This window comes from Diceros bicornis, chromosome 24, assembly GCF_020826845.1.
Source record: "Diceros bicornis minor isolate mBicDic1 chromosome 24, mDicBic1.mat.cur, whole genome shotgun sequence".
Lineage (NCBI taxonomy): Eukaryota > Metazoa > Chordata > Mammalia > Perissodactyla > Rhinocerotidae > Diceros > Diceros bicornis.
In genome coordinates, this window is record NC_080763.1 from 18,392,548 (window position 1) to 18,412,836 (window position 20,289).

General features: G+C 46.9%; 1 protein-coding gene across 1 annotated transcript in view; it reads left to right on the forward strand.

Moving 5' to 3' along the window:
• Window positions 1–20,289, forward strand: part of SMOC1 (SPARC related modular calcium binding 1) — a 143,780-nt gene that overhangs the window by 106,179 nt on the left and 17,312 nt on the right. The window contains exons 6-9 of the mRNA XM_058567226.1: window positions 949–1,005; window positions 2,990–3,070; window positions 19,351–19,543; window positions 20,064–20,146. Of these exons, the coding sequence (XP_058423209.1) occupies window positions 949–1,005; window positions 2,990–3,070; window positions 19,351–19,543; window positions 20,064–20,146 (414 nt within the window). The remainder of the gene's footprint in view (window positions 1–948; window positions 1,006–2,989; window positions 3,071–19,350; window positions 19,544–20,063; window positions 20,147–20,289) is intronic.

Below are 20,289 nucleotides of genomic sequence, written 5' to 3' on the forward strand. Positions count from 1 at the left end.
TTAGGTGGGCAATAATGAAAAAAAAGTTGAGAAACACTGCTCTGAACTAAGGTTTCATTTTAGTGAAGATAACTAAGTCCTGGAAGATAGATAAAGTCTGCACTCACTCCTGACCTGCAGAGGTTCTTGCTCTGCAGAGACAGCTGCCAACACTACTAGGACAATAAGTGTTAGGACTTTGTTATTGGGAACTCCCTGCTCCCATCAGCTATGTTGGAAATTTCAAAACAAATCCAGGGTGCAATTTCCCACGTTCCCTTTCGTTTCGTTTGCCTCCACCTCTCACAGGGAATTGGGGTGCATCCTGTTTCACAGTTACAAGTATTCTAAGGATTCCTGATTCTCTTCAGCCCCGCGTGCTGAGGAGAGAATGGTCCTTCCTGCCTCCTCATTATTTGTAAATTAGGATGGAGAAATAGCTAGGAAGTTGGGAGGGAATAGCACCACATTCTTTTGTGTTCCTTTAGCTCTTCAATGAGGGCCACTGGAAAGGTACTGGGCTGGTACCTTTCACAAGAGGGCAGGAAGGAGCTGGAGATGCCAGAATTTCATGTCACAAGTGTGCTGACCTTGTCCCAACAAGCCAGGCCAAAACTCAGTGCCTCTGGGGAAGATGGCTCTCCCACCTTTCCTGTGGGGAGGAACAAGGGCTGACAGACCCATGCTGGTGCACCCAAATTTGTGAGAAAGTATCCTCCAAAGCCATGACAATATAGCTCCCTTCCGTGGGATGGCGAGCACACACCTGAATTTGTCTTACTGTTGGTGTTTCTCTATGGTTCTCTTTCCTTCTTGTTCTTTCTTCTTCCTTTTCTTTCTCTTTGGTCTTTTCACTGGGACTTGGCCGGGCCATGTGCAAACCCCAACCATTCAACAGTGCTGGAGAGTAGATAGTATTTACCTCAATAATGGTAGTCTCTTTTCGATTCTTTTTAACGCTCAATTCAGATGACGGGTCTAAGCCGACACCCACGATGGAGACTCAGCCGGTGTTCGACGGAGATGGTAAGCTCTTGTATCACTTCCGACTCGAATTCCACCATCTGTGTTCAGATTTGGGGAAAGTCTTTCCTTCGGATGTTTGTTTAACCTTTATTATTATATATTTTTCTTTTTTAATTTCAATTTTACCCAGTTTAAGCTGGGTTGTTTTAACCTTTTAAAAAATGCAAACCCTCCCAGGAACTGGTACACTCTCCACTTCTGGAAAGGCCCTCTGTTCTTGACAGACTTCCTGCCTGGCTGCTGGTGTCCAACAATAACATGGCTTGAACAGATCCTTGGAGCTGCCAAGACCAAGGGGCCATGGCTGAGAGACACAGTCAGGCCGGCAGTGTCCCTTTAGTAAATGAACCAGCACTTCTAAGTTCCTACTCTGTGCCCAGCTCTGTGCTAGGCTTCTGGAAGTCAAAGGAGAAATAGACGAGATGAAGCCTTTGCTCTCAAGACAGTGGCAACTATTGGAGAGCTTTGTGTGTTAAATTATATGGTCTCAGTTTTTATTGTGGTAGACATTTATGGAAAAAAGAGATCACAATGGCCTGGGAAAAGATTCTGTGAATAGATGGGACTTGGGCTGGATCTTGAAAGTGGGGGGAGGAGCCAGGCAGGGGACTGGCATGAACAAAGGAAGGAGTATGGTGGGGATGGGGTCTGGTGAGGAAAGTAGCAGGAAAGAGACTGGTAATAGAGCTGGTTGGCCAAGTTTTAGAGACGTTGAGAGTTGAGTCAGACATTTGGGAGAGGAGAAATTCTAGGTCAAGAGACATAGTGGTGGCTGGTGGCAAAATAGAGACGGGATGTCCCTGGAGGTGTGAGGAGTAGACAAGAGGAGCTTAGAGTGTAAAAGGCTGGCCTCGATTTGTGTTTGAGTTTCTCAGGGCCTACATTCTTCAGTGTGCTTTGCTAAGTACTCCAGGTTCCCGTGAGGAGGAGCAGGAAGCTTGGCAGAGTGAGGTTTCTAGAAAGTCTGACAACAAGATTCGGCTCTCAGTGTAATATATAGCAACTCGTTAGCAGCTTTCAGCCTAGTGTATCCAGGCCTGGGTCATAAGACTGGACAGTGAGACAGAGGAATAAAAATAAATTATGCCACTGGTTGGTACTGTGGCTAGGGATGTCCCCAGCACAGGCTTGGCTCGAGAGAGAAGGATTGAAATGTGAGATATGTTTTGCAACTGGTCATTTAGTGGAACATATGTGTGCTTATGCCTAGAAATTCAAACATTTCTATGATCCACAAGGGTCCTGGATCATTGGCAACTCTGGGACCCTGGGGGATCGGGTGGAGAATGGAGACCATGTCAGCTTGGGAGACCTCCCCAACCGCCCGCCGAAGATCCTGTCACTCTACAGCCTGTTGAGGGTCATCTGGATTCCCACACCACCTGTCCACGGTGTGACCCAAGCCCTGGAGAGCCTGGGGGCACCCCGGAGCACTCTGGATGGAGGAATTCAGCCTCTGTTCAATGAGAAACCACTGGAAAGGGAATTGAAGCACACATTAGACCCATTACTTTCTTTCCCACGTGGGGCAGAGTCTCAGCAAGTTGAAATCTGTTGTGGCTCAGCCGTTTCCTCCAAAATGGTCTCTGTGGTTTGTTTGGCGTTCGTTTGTTGATTTATCCCCTTTAAATCTTCTTCCAAGGAAGCAGCTGAGAGAGACTTGGCTTGGCCCATGTTCCTCACCTCCTGGGATAATATTTTTATTCCTGGATGGAGTGGCTCAGCGCCTCTGGACTCTGACCACTCTGCCTCCCGGCACAGGAGGCCCCAGTTGGCTCCTATGAGCTAATGGGGAGAGGAGCTTCTGTTGTGCGGAAGCGAGAGGGCTTTGGGACAAAGTGGATATGGAACGAGGGAGATAGGTCAAGCCTCGAATGCCTCAGATGTTTAAAAAAGCTATTAAGTAATCTGGAGGTTACACTCCAAGTTAATACTCTCTTTCCCCAGACTTCATATTCTCTCTCCTTTTTTTTTTTTTTTTCAGAAATCACAGCTCCCACTCTCTGGATTAAGCACTTGGTAATCAAGGACTCCAAACTGAACAACACCAATGTAAGAAATTCAGGTAAATAATCTGCCTTGGATTATATACATACCAGGTCCGTCCGTGGTTGCCCCATGGTCGCTCCATCACTACGTGCTGTGTGGGCTTGGGTGAGTCATTTAACCTGTCTGATCTTCAATGTCTACAGCTGTAAAATGACATTAGATGAGGTAATCCCTTCCAACTTTAATTTTCTTCAGTTGTTATCTCAGGAATATCTTAACGCCTTTAGGTAAAAAACTTTTGACTGTATGTTTTAATATTTTAATTGACTTCTACATGCCATGCCGAAGAGTTTGAAAGAAGAATGGCTGGACATACAGAAGTTGGACTTCAAGCCTCAAGAGACTTGGTTCTATGTGGTTTTTTTGTGTGTATGTGTGAGGAAGATCAGCCCTGAGCTAACATCCATGCTAATCCTCCTCTTTTTGCTGAGGAAGACCGGCTCTGAGCTAATATCTATTGCCTATCCCCCTCCTTTTTTTTTTTTCCCCAAAGCCCCAGTAGATAGTTGTATGTCATAGTTGCACATCCTTCTATTTGGTGTATTTGGGTCGCTGCCTCAGCATGGCTGGACAAGCGGTGCGTCAGCGCGCGCCCGGGATCCGAACCCGGGCCGCCAGTAGCGGAGCGCGCGCAGTTCACCGCTAAGCCACGGGGCTGGCCCCGGTTCTATGTGTTTTTAAGGCTCTAAATAGCTGCTTATACTCGTGTCTTTTCTGGTCTGATCTTTTGAGGGTCTTGCTAGTGGTCAGGTTTTGGTACTGGCTGAACCCCTTGTAGAAAGGTGATAAGTTTTGAAGACTGATCAGATTTGTAGGACTTATTTGTAACATTCATTTACCATCAATGAAGACCAAAATCAATAAAGTCCATATACCATCAGTAAGGACCAGATGTCCATCGACAGGAAAATACATGAACAACCCAATCTTTACCTCTATCAGGAGGGCATCATTCTTCTTTCAGCCTGAGACTTCATTGTGAGAAGTGCCACTCAGCGTAATTTATGCCTGGCTGTTGAATTTAGCCATATCATCTTTTCCTTATAGATAGCAAGGTCTACAAACAAAAGATATATCCCTGTCAAGGGGCAGGCACTTTTACATGACCGTCAATCAACAAGTATGCCATCCTTGGCCCCCTTCAGGTTTATCTGTATGCCAGTTCTGTGGTAAAGGTGGTGGTGTGGGCACTAGAGTGTGTGGGATGATTTGGACCACGAGGTGAATCCATACAGCATTGGTTGATTTTCTCTGTGACTTGGGCTGGTCAGTACCTTTGCATATGTTTGGTTCCCTGTTTGAGTAAAGCTGGAGGAGGTGTGGGACGGTGGGGTGGGAAGGAGACCATGTGAACTCCCATGGGCCAGAGTCTTTTTCAGACCAGTTGTGTGGTTGAAGCCCAGGCTTTGGAATCCGTGAAACCTGGCTTTACTTTCTGGCTCTAACACTTAGTGAGGGACTAGATCAAGTCAAATTATCCCCCTGAGCCTCAGTTCTCATCTGGGATCATGATTTTTTCCTCAAAGGACTGTGGTTAAAGTTAACTGAGTTAATGTCTGTATGCTACTTAACCAATGCCTGGCTAAGTGATAAATAGTAAGTACATGATAAAGTCTAAGTGCGTATATTTATTATCATCATCATTATTGGTAGGAAAAAATGGCAATGTTATTGATACTGCTTATAGTGAGAAATCTTCAATCAGGAAAGACTTTGTGATTGTCACCCTAAGCAAAAGTATCTATCAGGAGACTTCTTCTTAAGACCTTCCTCCTTTCCCCCATCACTGTTAGGCAAATATGTTAAGTCAAATAGAAGTTGTTTTGGTGCCTGTGGTACCTGGAAGTGACATCTACAAATGGTCTCCCCATTTTCTGAACCTCTAGCAGGTCTGCAGAGCCCTAGTATGAGGCTTAATTCTCATTCTGTAACCAAGTGGTAGATGTGAGGGTGAGCCTCTCTCTGAAATTATACAGCATCTTTTGCCTGCAACATTCATTAGACATTTAGCAATTGCTTCCATGAATTGCTTTTTTTCCATCTACCAGTGGTTAATTTCTCTACCTAGGTTATAAACTCTGTGAGGGGAAGGGCTTTATTGCCTGTCTATTATATCTATTGTAGAACCTAGCTCAATGTGTTTGCTTTGGGGAAGGATAGAGGAGAAAAGATCATCATCAGCAGCAAAATCAGAATCATCACTGTCGTCATAGCTAGTTCGTGTCAGGTCCTGTATAACTTTACATGTGTTATCTCATTTGAGCTTCACTGTAACCGTATGAGTATTGTTATCGTCTCCATCCTACAGACAAAGAGTCGGAGGCTGAGAGAGAGGAGGTAACTTGTCCTGGGTCACAGCTAGTAAGTGGTGGTGCTATAGAAAACTACATATCCTTGGGAAGAGAGTGCCTGTCTTCTTGAGCTGTAGTCTCTTGAGTGTGGTGAAGTGGCCATGTCAAGTGGTTCATAATGTTTGCTTCCACTTCATTTCTTCTGCTTTCCATTCCTACTTCCCCTATATAGTTTCCAATTGGATTAGTATGGGGTCATGTTGAGAAATGGTTTCCAGGCAGGTACAACCACCTTCCTTTTGTTGGAGTGACCCGGCCACCTTTAATTTTATTTATTTATTTATTTATTTTCCCCAAAGCCCCAGTAGATAGTTGTATGTCATAGCTGCACATCCTTCTAGTTGCTGTATGTGGGACGCGGCATCAGCAAGGCCGGAGAGCGGTGCGTCGGTGCGCGCCTGGGATCCGAACCCGGGCCGCCAGCAGCGGAGCGCACGCACTTCACCGCTAAGCCACGGGGCCGGCCCCTGGCCACCTTTATTTTTCCCTGGTTGGCTCTGGTTATGTCTGTGAGGATAGTGTGTAGGACAGGATAGTTGGGGGGGACCTAAAGTTTCCCTAGGAGAAACTGAGACCAGCGGTAATTATCAGACATTGATGCCTTAGAAATTTCCTTGTAAACTGGGGACTTTCTCACTTGACACCATCATGATCAAGTGGTAATACTGAGTGCCTGTCCATCTTTTTGATGTCATTGTGTGTAAGAGACATGGTATCACAAAGGCATATAGCAGGGGTTGGCAAATGGCCACCTGCCTGTTTTTGCAAATAAAGTTTTATTGGAACACAGTCACACCTCTTTATTTACGTATTGTCTAGGCTGTTTTTGTTCTGCAACAGGAGAGTTGAATAGTTGTGACAGAGACCATCACATTTAAATATTTTAAAAATATTTACTGTCTGACTCTTTAAAGAAAAAAGTTTGCTGGCCCCTGGCATCTAGGATTGAAGTAGAAGCATTTGGATGGGATGGAGGTGTCTCTCTGAAATTTGTCTGGTCCCTCTCATAGACCACACAGAAGTCGGGGATGTGCCTCCTGAGATGTTTCCTACTGTGCCCAGGGAAGCCTGCATCAGCACAGGGACTCTTCAGGCAGCTCACATAGCTCTTCGTCATCTCACGTTACACGTTAGCCTTTGTCAAGCTTTAACATTCTGTTCTGACGCGTGCTCTCACAAATGGGTGACCAAGGAAGCATCCTGAGGTTTGGCTTTCGTAAGCAGTGGGTAGGTAATCCTTTGTATATATAAGAGAGAAACCTTGTAATGGCAAGAGCATGGACTTTGGTATGAGACTAACCTATAGACCTGGCTTCCAATGCTAGCTTCTCACCGAGAGGCTGGGTGACCTTGAGAAAATTAATTAACTACGCTGAGCCTTGATTTCCTTATATGTAAAATAAAGTTATTAGTGCCTTGCAGGATTTTTCTAAGGATGCAACAGTATATATATATATATATATATATATATATATATATATAAAATGCCTAGCACATAGTAGGTGCACCATAAATGCCTAAAAAAATCCCACAATGGCGACTCTTGATGGAACATCTTTATGTCCTGTGCTGGCCACTTTTCACATTATCTCATTTGGTTTGATGAGAAGTTAGATACACTTTAATGATAACTCATGTCTGGGCAGTTGACTCGTATGGACTGGAGCCTCTGGGTCAAGCCCCAGAGATAGTTTCCCATTAGAGTTTGCTGGAAGATTCTGGGTTCAGGTGAGCTCCAGTCCCCATCTCTGGGGAGGTTGAAGTAGGACTTGGAGAAGCCCGTCTGGGTGAGAGCTCTTCTTCACAGCTTTCTCTCAGAGGCACAAAGGCCATCCCAGTTTCTTTTACACCCCAAACATCCTTCTTTCACACACAGACCCTGTGACGCCAGGTTTGTTTTCTGGCCTGGGGACTGTTGATGTTGGAAAGGTTCCACTGGGCAGCTGAAGTTTTGCAATAACATGACACATATGCCTGCAGACTTATCCTGTCTCCTTCTCTCCTCCTGGAGGTTTTGTTTTTAAGACTTTGTCATGTGTTCACCGTGGTCAGTGTCGCCTTTTGAGTACTTGGCGGCTTCAGCGTTGACAGCTCTACGTCTTTGGACTTCTTCTCTGTGATTCTCGCCTCTGTTGCCACAGGAGTTCTTCGTGCACTCAGAAAGACATTGTACCTGGCCAGCTAACACCCTGGAACTTGAGAGCAAGCATCTTCTCGTACATGATGTTGGCCAGCGACTCTGTTCTGCTTTTATAAGCAAATAGGAACCATTGCTGAGTTTTTTGTTTTGGGGGCTAGCTACCAAGGCATTTCTTAGTATAGCGAGAATTAAAAAAATTTTTAATCATCTACATTTTATAGAAGAGAGTAAAGCGATTAAAGAAATGACAAAAACTAGGCTTTGTCTCATTCTTCATCCCGTTTCTCACTGCTTCTAATTTTGCTATATGTGGACACTTTCCTACAGCTGGGATTTATAAAAGTCTTTTTTTTCCTGTGTGACAAAACTCTGTGCTTTCTCCTCGGAAAATACTATCTCTCAGGAAATATGGTTGTGAGCCTTAACTCTTCTCTTTGTGCAGCGTGGCAACGCCCTCGAGGCACGTAGGCCCTTCCGTCTGCCCTGGCGTGGTTAACTCTTGGAGCCTCTAGTGGGATCATTTGACTTCCTTCCTCCTTCCCTGTCTCTTTCTTTCCTTTATCTCCATCTTTTCTAGTTAACTTCTTTCATAATCTGATCTGACACTTCAAGAAGGCCCTAGAACCTGGCCCTGTGTGTTAAATCCAAAAGGACTGTGCCTTTCCTCCCTTGTCTTTTTGCCTGGCAGACCTGCCTTCTGTGCCTCAGTCAATGCAGCAGCTCATGGTAACTATGCTCCCTGGAGCCAGAGCCGTGAACGGGGACGCAAGGTGGAAATGCATTTCTTATAAGTTCTGCCATGAAAATGGCCCCTGTCTCCTCGTACATGAGAGTGTTTGCCCAGTTCACCATCCATGTCACAGGTAAGCCGTTCATAGCATCCCTGCCCTTACCTGCCATCGTCAGAGCGGTGCTTCTTTAGGCCTGCTTTGGGCCCCTTGGCTGCATTATGGATTGCTGTTCCCTCACTGGGGACGCTCCTGCTGGGATAGCTGCTGCCATGATTGGGATTTGGGGTCACTGAGGCAACTGCTCCTCCTGGCTGGATCCCCACCCCCTAAACCCGCCTGCCCAGAAACCACGGGGTGATGTAATGACCTGAGGTCTGGAAAAATAAACAGCTCTCAGGGAAACCAGCGGTAGCCGTTGTAAGCAAATACCCCACAGCCACCTGGAACCTCACACTGACGTGATTGGGAGGAAGAATGAGTAATCCACTAACGTTAGCAGCCGCGGACGGGTCTGGGCTTGTGTGCATTTAAAATATCTATATAAAAACAAACTCTTGATGTTTATTTCTATAACTGGCCTTTTGGATGTCTGCCCATCTATCTCTTGCAGGTGTCTTGGTCAATCATGGCCAGTAGAATGGAGCTGGGGATGGGGACCAGTGGTCATCCCTATGGCTTTCTCCCTGGCAACAAAAGCCTTTCTCAAGTTTTCACTTTGCAGAGAGGAGCCATAAACACGTTTGGAGGCCCCAGAGAGCCTAGCCCTGCAGTTCATTTTTACCCTGTTTTAAAATTAGCTTTCCTGGTTGCCTGGCTCCTTCACCCCACGTTGTCTGCTTGGAACACAGAGGTGTAGTGGTGGGGTGGGACGGGTGTGGGTGTACGATCCAGCCTCTGGAACTTGCTCAGCCTGCAAAGGTTTTGTTTCTGTAGGTGAGTTTGTATGCTTTTTGGTGTTGATAGCAAAACCATGTGTCCCAATGTTTACCTTTTGGCCTTTGCTGCTAAAAAACTGAAATCAAAGATCCTACCCAAGTATTATAATTAGCTCCTTCTAATTTGCTAGAAGTCAGCTACAGTCTCTGCTTTGGTCTGAGGGTCCTCAGTCTGTGTTTATTTGTAAAATGGCTTTGAAAGTAGGAGGGTATGTATCTTATAAACACACTCACACATGCAATGTTAGTGTTTGGGGGAATGCAAAGTGAAGTTATGATACTTCATTTGACAAATTTAAAAAATCTCTCTTCTGTTTCCCCTTGGCCTGTGCCCCCTCCTTCCTTCTCACCTGAATTTTTATTTATTATCTCTTGTCCTTAAAGAACAGAGCTTGTCAGATCAAGGTTAATGAAATTACTGAGAAAAACTAGAAAGAAGACAGCTTGCCTCTTCTCGGTACTTGTCGTTGCAAAACCACTCTGAAGCATTTCATACTCTTCTTGGTGGAAGGGTCATATGAGCTCACTTAATGGTGTGAGTCAATAGAGATGGAGCCTTTCCTAAAATTTGAGTGGATGTGAGTCAGTGATGCTTTGGGGGAAAAGTTAAAAAAAAGATGCTGATGCTATCTTGGGACAATCCATCTTAGAAGAAATGTCTTCAGTAGAATTTATATCTTGTTTTCCTCCACTCCTCGGTTTCTGTCTGTGTGGGAAGGAAGAGGTCATTGCTTCAGACAATGGTGCACTGTGCATGGCCATTTTAGGTTCCACAGAGAGAAATTATTTAGACAGGCTGGTTAGATTGTAATGTCCCCTTACACCTCCTCACCTGGGGCACTTCATCCCAGCCACGTGCCCTGTTTATAGAGCCCACTGCAAACACTCCTGTGAGTAGGAGCTCTCAGCCAGTGTGGGGGACGTGGGATGCATGATGTTAGTTTTGTTCTGGAGGTGGGGCCTCTGAGCCACAGCACGTTGAGCCACACAGCAGCGTTACTGTGAGGGGGACACGAGGTGCGAGGGAGAACCTGAAGGCCCCCAGCGGCCTTGACCTTGCCTCAGCACCTTCCTCGTGCTTAGGTTCCCCTGGGGCATGGGAAGCTGGTTTGGATCAGGCCCCTGAGCCGTGGGGAAGTGCACCTGATCCTGTTAGTTGTAGGACTGTGGGCTGTGAGAGTGATATCATCTAGTACCACTGCTTCATTTTAAATGAGATAAAGGAGCCCAGACTAGTTAAGGGCCTTGTCCCGGGTCACAGGCCCAGCAACAACTTTGTGTACCAAAGCCTCTATGTGATGCTAAGGGGGCCAAGGGAAGAAATACAAGAAACATCTAAGGAAGGAGTTGACTGTCGGGCAGTGGTGTGGCAATGGGAGGTGGCAGTGGTGTGGTCCACCCCAGTGGGGAAGAATGTTCTATCACTGATATTGTTTTGAGTTGCTGGCATGGTGATCATAAAAAGCAGACTGTTTCTTAGTTATATTACGTTTTTTTTAATTTACCTTCAGTGTGTCCCTTTATTGCCTCCACCTGGAGCAGACTGCTCCCACTACTCCTGCAGGCCAGTTGGGGAGACTGGTCATTCACAAGGGTGGGTCAGGAAGCCTGGGTTCACTCCACATTTGCTGAGGACACTGCTGCCTTAGACCAGCTAAGACCTTAGACCCTTGCTATGGCTCCTGGGTAAATGCTTCAAGTATGCTGTTGCACTGACTCCTTACAATGACCCTATGAGGCATGTGCTCTTGTTACCCCACTGTTGCAGGTAAGGGACCTGGGACTTAGAGAGCTGCAGTGAACTGCCCAAGGTCATAGAGCTAACAAGTGGCAGAGGCTGATCCTGCTGCCCCCAAAGCCCGTGCTCTTGACCACCATGCTATACTGCCTCTCTTCCAACTGTTGCTGACTGCCATGACACAGTGACAGAACCTTCCACATGCCAGGCCCTGGGGTGGAGTGTGCAGGAGCAGGATGCTAGGCCCTTACTCGTGCTTTTAGCCTTGCCAAGGAAGCCCAGTATTCCCCCTACCCCCGACTCCTGTTCCTGGAATAGCTGATGGCCCTGAGTTCCCTCTGGCGTTTGGGAACAGCCATCCCTCTGAGCTTTTATCCCATCCTCACTTCTCCTTCTGGGCCGGAGCTGAAGAGCCTCTCTTCTCTTTGCAGTTAGTTCATGAAGGTGTACCCTCCTGCAGAGAAGTGGCCCAAGGTTCCTTCATAGGTTAGGATTGGGTGATATTACAATTTTTACTTCATTTGGCCTCCTACTCTGTGGGGAAAGGGCCTTTAGATTAAATGAGATGGGGAAACCCACTCCAGTGGAAGAGGTGACTGTGTTAAATTTGTGCGTATTCTTTCTCTCTTCTCCCCACCCCCACCTCTACTTGACACACACCTGAGCACAATGTCAGGGGTTGACTCTGTTCCGTTTGTCTGAGTCTGCTTCTTCCCTCGCTGGCAGGGCCTCTCCTCTGGGCCTGTCCTTTTCTAGGCCTATTGTTTGCCCTCTGTTCTGAAGGGAGCCCTGAGTGATGGTTCTGTGGGTTCCCCTCCTCTTCAGGGGGCTCTTGGAGTCCCTGGATGACTCTGAGACTCAGGAATTGGTGATGGCCAAGCAGCAGCTCGGTGCTGGGTGTGATGGAAAGACTATAGTGGAAAGGCAGAGCCAGCCAGAAAATGGTGCTTGGAAAAATGGTCCTCTGGGGGCCACTTGGCTCCTCCTGTGAAAAAATGCAAAGTCCACAAGTAAGAAAAATAACCTCTTCACATAGTTGGCTTGAAACCATAGGTGCTAAAACTCTGTGTGGCTAAATAAACACAAAGGGCCTGCTTAGTGATGTACCATAAATCACTCTGAGAGATTATGGACTCCAGCAGCACCTCCTCTGCTGGAGACCACATCCCCATCCCATGCCGGCCCTTCAAGAACAAGAGAGTCACTGCCTTCAAACCTGCTCCTACTTGTCCCTGCTTTTGTTCCTGCAGTCCCTTGCGTGGCCAGATTCTCTGCAGCCGTCCCAACAGCACACACTCACACGCTCACACACTCACACGTTCACACACTCACACGCTCACACACTCACACACTCACACACTCACATGCCAGCCCAGAGACTCCTGAGGCAGGAGCCACTTGATTTCTTACGCCTCTGGAATTTCATGTTGTGACTTAGGGAAGGTTGTTTTTAACACACAGTTTGTTATTCTGGGTTATCGTTCAGCATTTCATTCATTTTTGATAAGAGGCTAGAGGGGTGTGAGGTATTTGAAAGGATTTCAGGGTAATTGTAGGCGACACAACTCTAGTGTTTTCCTTAATTTTCTTGGCCTGGTGGGATGATTCCTTTTGCAAGGAAACATAAATAAGCTCCTCTCATTTTTCAGGCGGGTAACCTTTTATGGACTTTTCCCTTAAGAAAATCCAGTACTTGATAGTCTGAGGGTTGAATGTAGCATTTCCCAGGATGAGTCAAAGGGCCAGATATTCTGTTTTCAGCCTCTGCGGTCTCATCCCCACCGTTTGGCATTTGCCCAGCAGTGGGTGGTCCCATCTCTGAAGCGTCAGGCTAGAACAGAATTCTGTGGCTGGATGGCATAGCAGGGATTCAAGCAATAGAGGGATTCTTACACTAAATACTCTTTATGGATCCTTTAAACCTGAAACATTATGGTTTTCCTAGGAAGAAGGAGCTGGGGGCCAGGGATGGGTGAGGTGAAGGATCAGGAAGGATGTGACAGAGTCCTCAACTCTCACTCTAGTCAAATCATGGTACCAAGAGTACAGGGTGCATGGCAGGAACAGATCCCCAGTCTTAGACTCAGCAGAGGGAGACTTCAGTCTAGGTTGGGGCCCTCAGAGACAGCTTCAGGGATGGAGGAATGTCTGGAAGGAGGGTAGGTTAAAATCTTGTGGCTAGTTCTTTCTTCTTGCTACGTCTTACAAAACTTTTCTGACCTCTCCAGAGCCTGACGTGGTGCCTGCACACACCCTGTACCAGCCTGTTTGAGAAACGGTCCACGAAGGCCTCTGACCTCCTCTGCATCCTCTCTGTGAGCCCTAACCTCGCATGTTACTCAGGATCCTGCGTTAGGTCTGACACTCTAGGAGCACCTTCCTCTCTTAGGACATTGTCTCCTGCCCTGTCAGCTTCCCAATCCTGTTTTCTCTAGTATAAGCAACTCTCAGTCAGAACGGTCTGAGCAGCTGCCTGTAATTACCGACTGAGCCTCCACTAGGAGGATTGCTTCTGGTTCTTTCTCAGGGAAGACTGCATCATTCATCGAGGCATCTTCCTAATACATGTTTCTATGGCCCGTGACTCTTCTGTGTTCTTCTGTGTATGATTTTCTATAAGATGGGGCTTTTTTCTTGCTCTCGTTTTTCATATGGACCTTGGTTAATGTTATGTGTCAACTTGACTAGGCTACAGTGCCCAGTTTGGACAAACGCTAGTCTAGATGTTACTGTGAAGGTATTTTTCAGATATGATTAACATTTACAATCAGTTGACTTTAAGTAAAACAGATGGCCCTCAATAGTGTGGGTGGGCCTCATCCAATTAGTTGAAGGCCTTAAGGACAAAAACTGAGATTTCCTGAGGAAGAAGGAATTCTGCCTCCAGACTGTAACATGGAAATCCTGCCTGAGTTTCCAGCATGCTGGCCTGGCCTATTGATTTTGGACTCAAGACTGCACCATCATTCTTACTTGAATTTCCAGCCAGTCGGCTTGCCCTACAGATTTCACTCTTGCCAGCCCCTGTGATTGTGTGAGCCCATTCCTTAAAATAGATCTCCATCTCTCTCTCTCTCTCTGTATCTTCTATTGCTTCTATTTCTCTGGAGAACCCTGACTGTGATACTCACTTTCTCTGACTACTGCCTTCTCTCTCCGCCATCTCCCCCTCTGCCTCCATCACCAAGAAGTTCCTCTGCTCTTTCTCCAAAGAGTTCACGATGGGACCAGCTCCCCAGTACCTGCTGACTTGGGGGTTGGGTTACCCTGCATCTCCACTCTTCGGTCTGCTCCTTCCTTCAGCAGCTCCACCTCTGAAAGGCAGCATCAGAAAGACAGACCAGCCCAAGGACCTGAAACTTGAATCTTCTAGTGTTTATATTTGTTGGCCATTTTTGCTTAAAAAAAAAAAAAAGTAAATAAGAAAAAAGAAAAAGATGATAAAGGAGAAAAGATTCCCAGGACAAAAGGATAAACTCTGGGCTAAAATCAAGATTGGGGATTAGCTGAGGATTTAGGCTGTCCATGCTCTTCTTTGCTCCTAATTACCACAAGTAACTGAGAGGCATGGGCCAGCCAGAGCAGACAGAGCTGTTCTGCATGCTTATCCCGTCTTGGCTGGACACGTAAGAACCCGTGCCCTGGGCCTGCAGACGGGGTTTATGTTCGTCTGGTTCAGCCTAGTCTTTGTCTCTCCTGTCCCCCTCCCTGCCCACCCCTGCCCCACTTTAGTCCTGCTTTGCTCTGGCGCTACGTATAACTGACGGTAGAGAGGGCTCTGTGTTTTCTGGTGGCAAAGGCCTGACCGTGTTCTCATTTCTTCCACAGCATACTTTCCTGTTGTGTTTCTTCTCTTAGGCAGCCAGGGGTTTGTGAGTGAAACTTAAACCATCCATTGCCAGGTGGGGAGTGACCTGGCCCTCATTTCTTCTCTGCACCATCCCAGGATAGGATTATAGGGGTGGGTGTGTGTGAATGTGTAAGAATGTGTGGTCAGGTATTCCCAGAAAGGCTTGATTCTTCCCTCTCCTCTGCTGTTTATGTCTTTCAAGTATTTACAGATGGTTCTGGTCCATTCTAATAGTTATTGGGCCAGATCTTCTAACCTTGTCATCTTCCCTGAATTTTCTTAAGCAGAGATTGAATGTTTTAGAACAGTGAGTGTCCACCTCTGGGGAGCTCCCTCTCTGAACCAATGGTCATGGAGAGACCCTTGAAATAACCCTCCCGTCTTGCATTCTGGAAGGTGACTTCTTGGTATCTGGGAAAACTGATGGTTGTGAATTTTAAGATTCATTTGGGAGGTGACTGAGAAGGGCAGAGGGTTACAATGGCCTTAAGGATGGGGCTGGCTTCTGGGTCCTCAGATGCCCCTTGGGACGTATTGATTAGTATTTGCATGCCTTCTGGAGAAGCACTGAAGGAATAATTGATCAATTGATTGATTGATTGGCTGAAGGGCCTAAGAGGGCTACAAAAATACTTATGAGTTGAGCAAGTCTAGGTATTTTAGTTATATATTGCTGTGTAAAAAACTACCCCAAAACTTAATGGCTTACAACGAAAATAACCTATTCTTTGTAATGTTTCTGTGGATTGGATGGGTGGTTCCTTGACTAGTTCCACCTGAACTCCCTCCTGGACTCATCCAGCTGTAGAGTCAGCTGGGCTGGAATGTCCAAGAAGACCTCACTCACACCTCTGGCCATTAGTACTGGCTGTGGGCTGAGCTGCTTCGGTTTTCCTCCATGTGGCCTTTCATCCTCCAGTGGGCTGGGCTGGCTTCCTTACCTAGTGGACTCGGAGTGGCTTCCAAGAAAGTGAAAATGGAACCTGCAAGGCCTCTTTAGGTCTAGATCTGGAGGTCACACACTGTCACCTCTGCCCTTTCCACTGGGCAAAGCCAATCAGAGTCAATGTGGAGAGGTCTACACGGGGCATGAATACAGGGAGGTGCAATTCACTGGGACCTTTTTGTAACAACCTACCACACTGAGTAAAAGAAAAATATAGGTTAGAATAAAAATCAGATTAGCACATGGCAGTGAGAGACGATACTGAAGAAAGAGGAAGCACATAGCCTAGGAGCAGACCGCCTGGGCCGGAATCCCCGCTCTGCCACTTCCTACTTGTATGACCTTGAGGAAATCACACAGCCAGTCCTTGTTCCTGGGTCCTCCTCTCTCGGTGAGGATAATAATAACACCTAGCTTAGAGGCCTGTGATGAGTTCAAAGTGAATTAATACAAGTGAAGCGCCCAGTAGCAAGCTTGGTACGTGGTAAACTCTCAAATAGGTGTTAGCTAATGTTCATTTTACCCTTCTGTAATGGGGGGTAGGGTACAAATTTGGCTTTGAGTTTTCCAGTTCCGAGGCGAAGAGGGAGAAATACTCGGGTACAAGATTTGTAGTGTGCATAAACTGATAAAAATCGTTGGTTCAAAATAAGCTGTGCTGTGTCGAATGAGCAAGTACGTGTTTTTACACTCTTGATTTGGAAGGCAGCAGATTTGGGGTAGTCTGCAAAGCAGCTGACCTGGAAGAACGTCACACTGTAAAAATAAATGTATTTTTCCCCAAGAGCAAGTGCTTAGAGGGAGTAACCTCTGTCTAGAGTTGAACAAGACAGGCTTGACTGTCAGGAGCCTTTGACTGGGGTCCCAGCCCTCCTCTCTCTGGCCTGAGTGCCTTGGGAAAATTCATGAACCTCTCCAAGCTCATCTTCCTTGGCTACAATATGGGCATAATAATGATGCCCACCTCATACGGACGAAGCAATCAGGCAAGTAAAGCCGTTAGTCTGTCGCCTGGCACACAGTACTCAATGAATATTTGCTTTGACTATTATTAGTAGAAAGAGGATTTTAAGGGAGATTTTCTCTCTGTTGGAAGACAAACTCTTTGTGTACTTTTCACAAATGGTTAGTGCTGTTATTATAAATCATTCATGTCTCTCTTAGAGGGGCACCTGGACTTGTAGGGACTGTCATAAAGTAATAAACAAATAAACAAACAAATAAATAAAAAAGTAATAAACCCCGCGTTTAGCCTTTTTTCTAATTCCATGCTACCCTCCATTTTTCCAAATTAGCGAGCTTCATCATTTGTATGGTTTTTATTCTCCATAGAGCTTCGTGCAGCCTCTGTGGAAGCTGGCTGTAAACATTTCAGAACATCCTTCAAGGACTTCCAGAAGTCTGACAGCCCCCAAACCATGGGTTCCCACCTCTCCTTAGATGGTTCTCCTCCACAGTTCTGCAGTTTCAGGATCCCCGGTGGTATGAAGTCAGGTTCATCATTTGCTCTGCCTCTGGGGAAGCTTCCTCCCCCATCTCTTTGCCTCTCGCTTTTGGTCTGTTTTATGGCTTCAGAATGTTGGCCTGGAGGATCTTAATTTAAAACCTCTGTCAGAGGTTGTTACATGAACGTGGTGCCAGTAAAAAAACTGTTTTCCTTTGGTTTTGCTGCTCTGTCGCCTTTTCCATGGCATGAAATACGAGGTAGGAAAATGAGGCTACCAAATTGGGGCTTGGGGAGCTGTTGAAAAACTCTTGCCTAATCCCCTGGAAGGTGCCATGGCTCCATCACAGCCAGGGGCTCAAGTCCAAATTCTGGGTCTTTAAGCCCAGTTTCACCAAGGCCCCTCTCTCGCCAATCAGCTTATGTCTCTTTCCTAAACTGCCTGTAGGGGCTATTTTGGTAGTAGTTATAATCCAGTTCAGAATCCCTAGTTTAATGTCTGTCAACCGTTTTAAACTCCTGTTCCTCTAGCCAAGGAGATTCTGTTTAGCTTTGCTGTGTCTGCATTATAAAAACAATAGTATTTTTTTTTCATTTTCCAAATTCAAAATTATATTTTAATAGTGAATATGCTATGCCTACCCATCTCCTGACCCTCAGATATTTTTATGCCCCTAAGGAATATCCCCTTCCCCCTGTGATGGGAATCACTGGGCTCTTGCTTTTCAGCATTCCTCCTAGGAGGAGACACAGAATCCTTTCCCATCATCTGACGTCTCTCTGAGACAGCGTGGCACTGCTTTGTGTCTCTGTGTACACCTGCAATGTGTTTAAACATCTGCACGGTTCATACGTGTATCATTAATAGAGCCATTATTTCGAAGGGCTTGGCTCCTTTACAGTTGAGTTTGTGTAATTTTGATCATTTGTGCTGTTGTTCAATGAGCAGCTTGTGTCTGCAGGTTGCTGATTCCTGGCTCTGAGAATGGTACGTTTGTAACACACTGTGAAAATTTCATGGGATGCCCAAGCCTGTGTTCCTGTCATCTTCTTTAGGAGGAAAGTTGTGGAATAATGTTCATGAAAAAATAAAGTAATAATAAAGTAAATAAATAGATAAATAAGTAGATAAAAAAGTAAGAGTACAGATTTATGATACGATCCCGTTTATTGTAGAAAAAACCCAAGTAGGTGTGTGCATGTGTATTTGTGTGTGTGTATGTGCGTAACAAAAGGGCCCAGGGGAGTAGTATTTAACTTTGGTGGGATTATGTGTTTTTCAAAATTTCCTTTATGACAAGAAAAGAAACCCAATATTATTTATTTTTAATAAATGAAAAACAACACACAACAACAAAAAAACAGGAAAGGAGAGTCAGGCAGGTAGACTGGTTGACTGGCTAGGATTTTCAGGTCCAGGGCCCTGTAGGTCTGAGGCCCCCTGGGCTGGCCGTCCCTGGCACAGAGCACCACACACCACCTCAGCCTGGGCCTGGCTCCGGGGAAACCGGGTTTGGCTGTTCAGACGTGTTCACACATTTCCTGAGGCTGCTGAGTGCAGACACCTTCCTGTGGGCCTGTATCTCTTCTATTGAATGAAAACAGTGTTGTGTAATGGGCTCAAGTCCATTCAACCTACTTTGTCTGGCCCTGTTGCAGGGTGGGAAGGAGCAGGATTGGACCTTGTTCCTGCTTCTCTTGGAACCTGAGCATCACTCCCCCTGAGGCTGGCGGTCTGTGGCTCTGTCCTGCTGTGTCTGCGCTTGGGAGAGTGTCCACACACAGGCATTCCTGCATCAGCTTGTCAGCTTGCAGGGCAGTCAGGCTCCTGCACCCGCCTCTCTCAGAGAATTTCAGGAAATTTCACCCCCAAGGCAAACCACTGCTCTGATAAGGAGCGGCCCTAGAGTCCCTGGCTGGCGTGTTGCTGAGGTGGAACATACTGGGTGTGAATGCTGATGAATCCTGGCAGCGGAGAGGGCTGCCGGGAGCTTCCGGGCTTCCAGTCCCTCACCAAGGGCGGTGTAGGAGACATAGCTCTCTGCGGTGATTCACCAGCCAAGCCTTCAGTTCCTTGGGGCCAGGCTGGGTCCTTGCATGGAAGGCAGCAATGATAAGTCACAAGAGTGATAGTCACCCCAGGCTGCATCTTCTCTTACAGAGAAAGTCCACTCGTGTGACCAAGAGAGGCAGAGTGCCCTGGAAGAGGCACAGCAGAATCCCCGGGAGGGCATCGTCATCCCGGAGTGCGCCCCTGGGGGGCTCTATAAGCCAGTGCAGTGCCACCAGTCCACTGGCTACTGCTGGTGTGTGCTGGTGGACACGGGGCGCCCACTGCCTGGGACCTCCACACGGTAAGCCCCCCAGAGCCTGTCCTGCGCCTCAGGTGGACCCTGGGGCAAGGAGCAGCTTCCTGTTAGGCTGGTACCTCGCATCTCCCGGCCTTACTGTCCTGGCCTGGTGCGCGTCCAGGCACTAGGAGAGCAATGTTTTCATTCACGGGCAGATGAGGTTCTGCTAGAAAGACCTGGATCCTGGATTCTGGTATTTCATTCCTAGCTGGAGAAGTAGGTAACCTCTTGAACCTTGGCTCACTGGTGAGAAGGTGATCGTCCTGCCTGAGTCACCAGGTTCTTTGGATCAAAAAGATCCTGTGTGCAGACGTAAGGTGACGTCGTTACACTGGAGTGATTAATATGACATGCCTGCACGTCTCATTGGGAGCATTGTAGCTGCTGGACAGCGCAGGAGATATTTTGCTGTCAGCATTGGAAGCTCTAGGCTTAGTGACAACACAGATCATTGCTGGCAGCAGTGGCTGCAGTCAGCTCAGTTCCCAGTCCCTCCTCACCTCCTGTATCTGTCTCTTCCCAGCTACGTGACGCCCAGTTGTGAGAGCGACGCCAGGGCCAAGAGTGCGGAGGTGGATGACCCCTTCAAGGACAGGGAGCTGCCAGGTGGGAGACAGCGCTGCCGCTTGCTGGGCCTTCACCTCCTTCTGTTCCTCCACCCCCTCCTCATGCAGAAGCAGCTCCCTCCGCTGGGTCTGTTTCCCCATCTGCAAGATGGAGCAGAGATGCTAGGCAGGGGCATTGCAAGA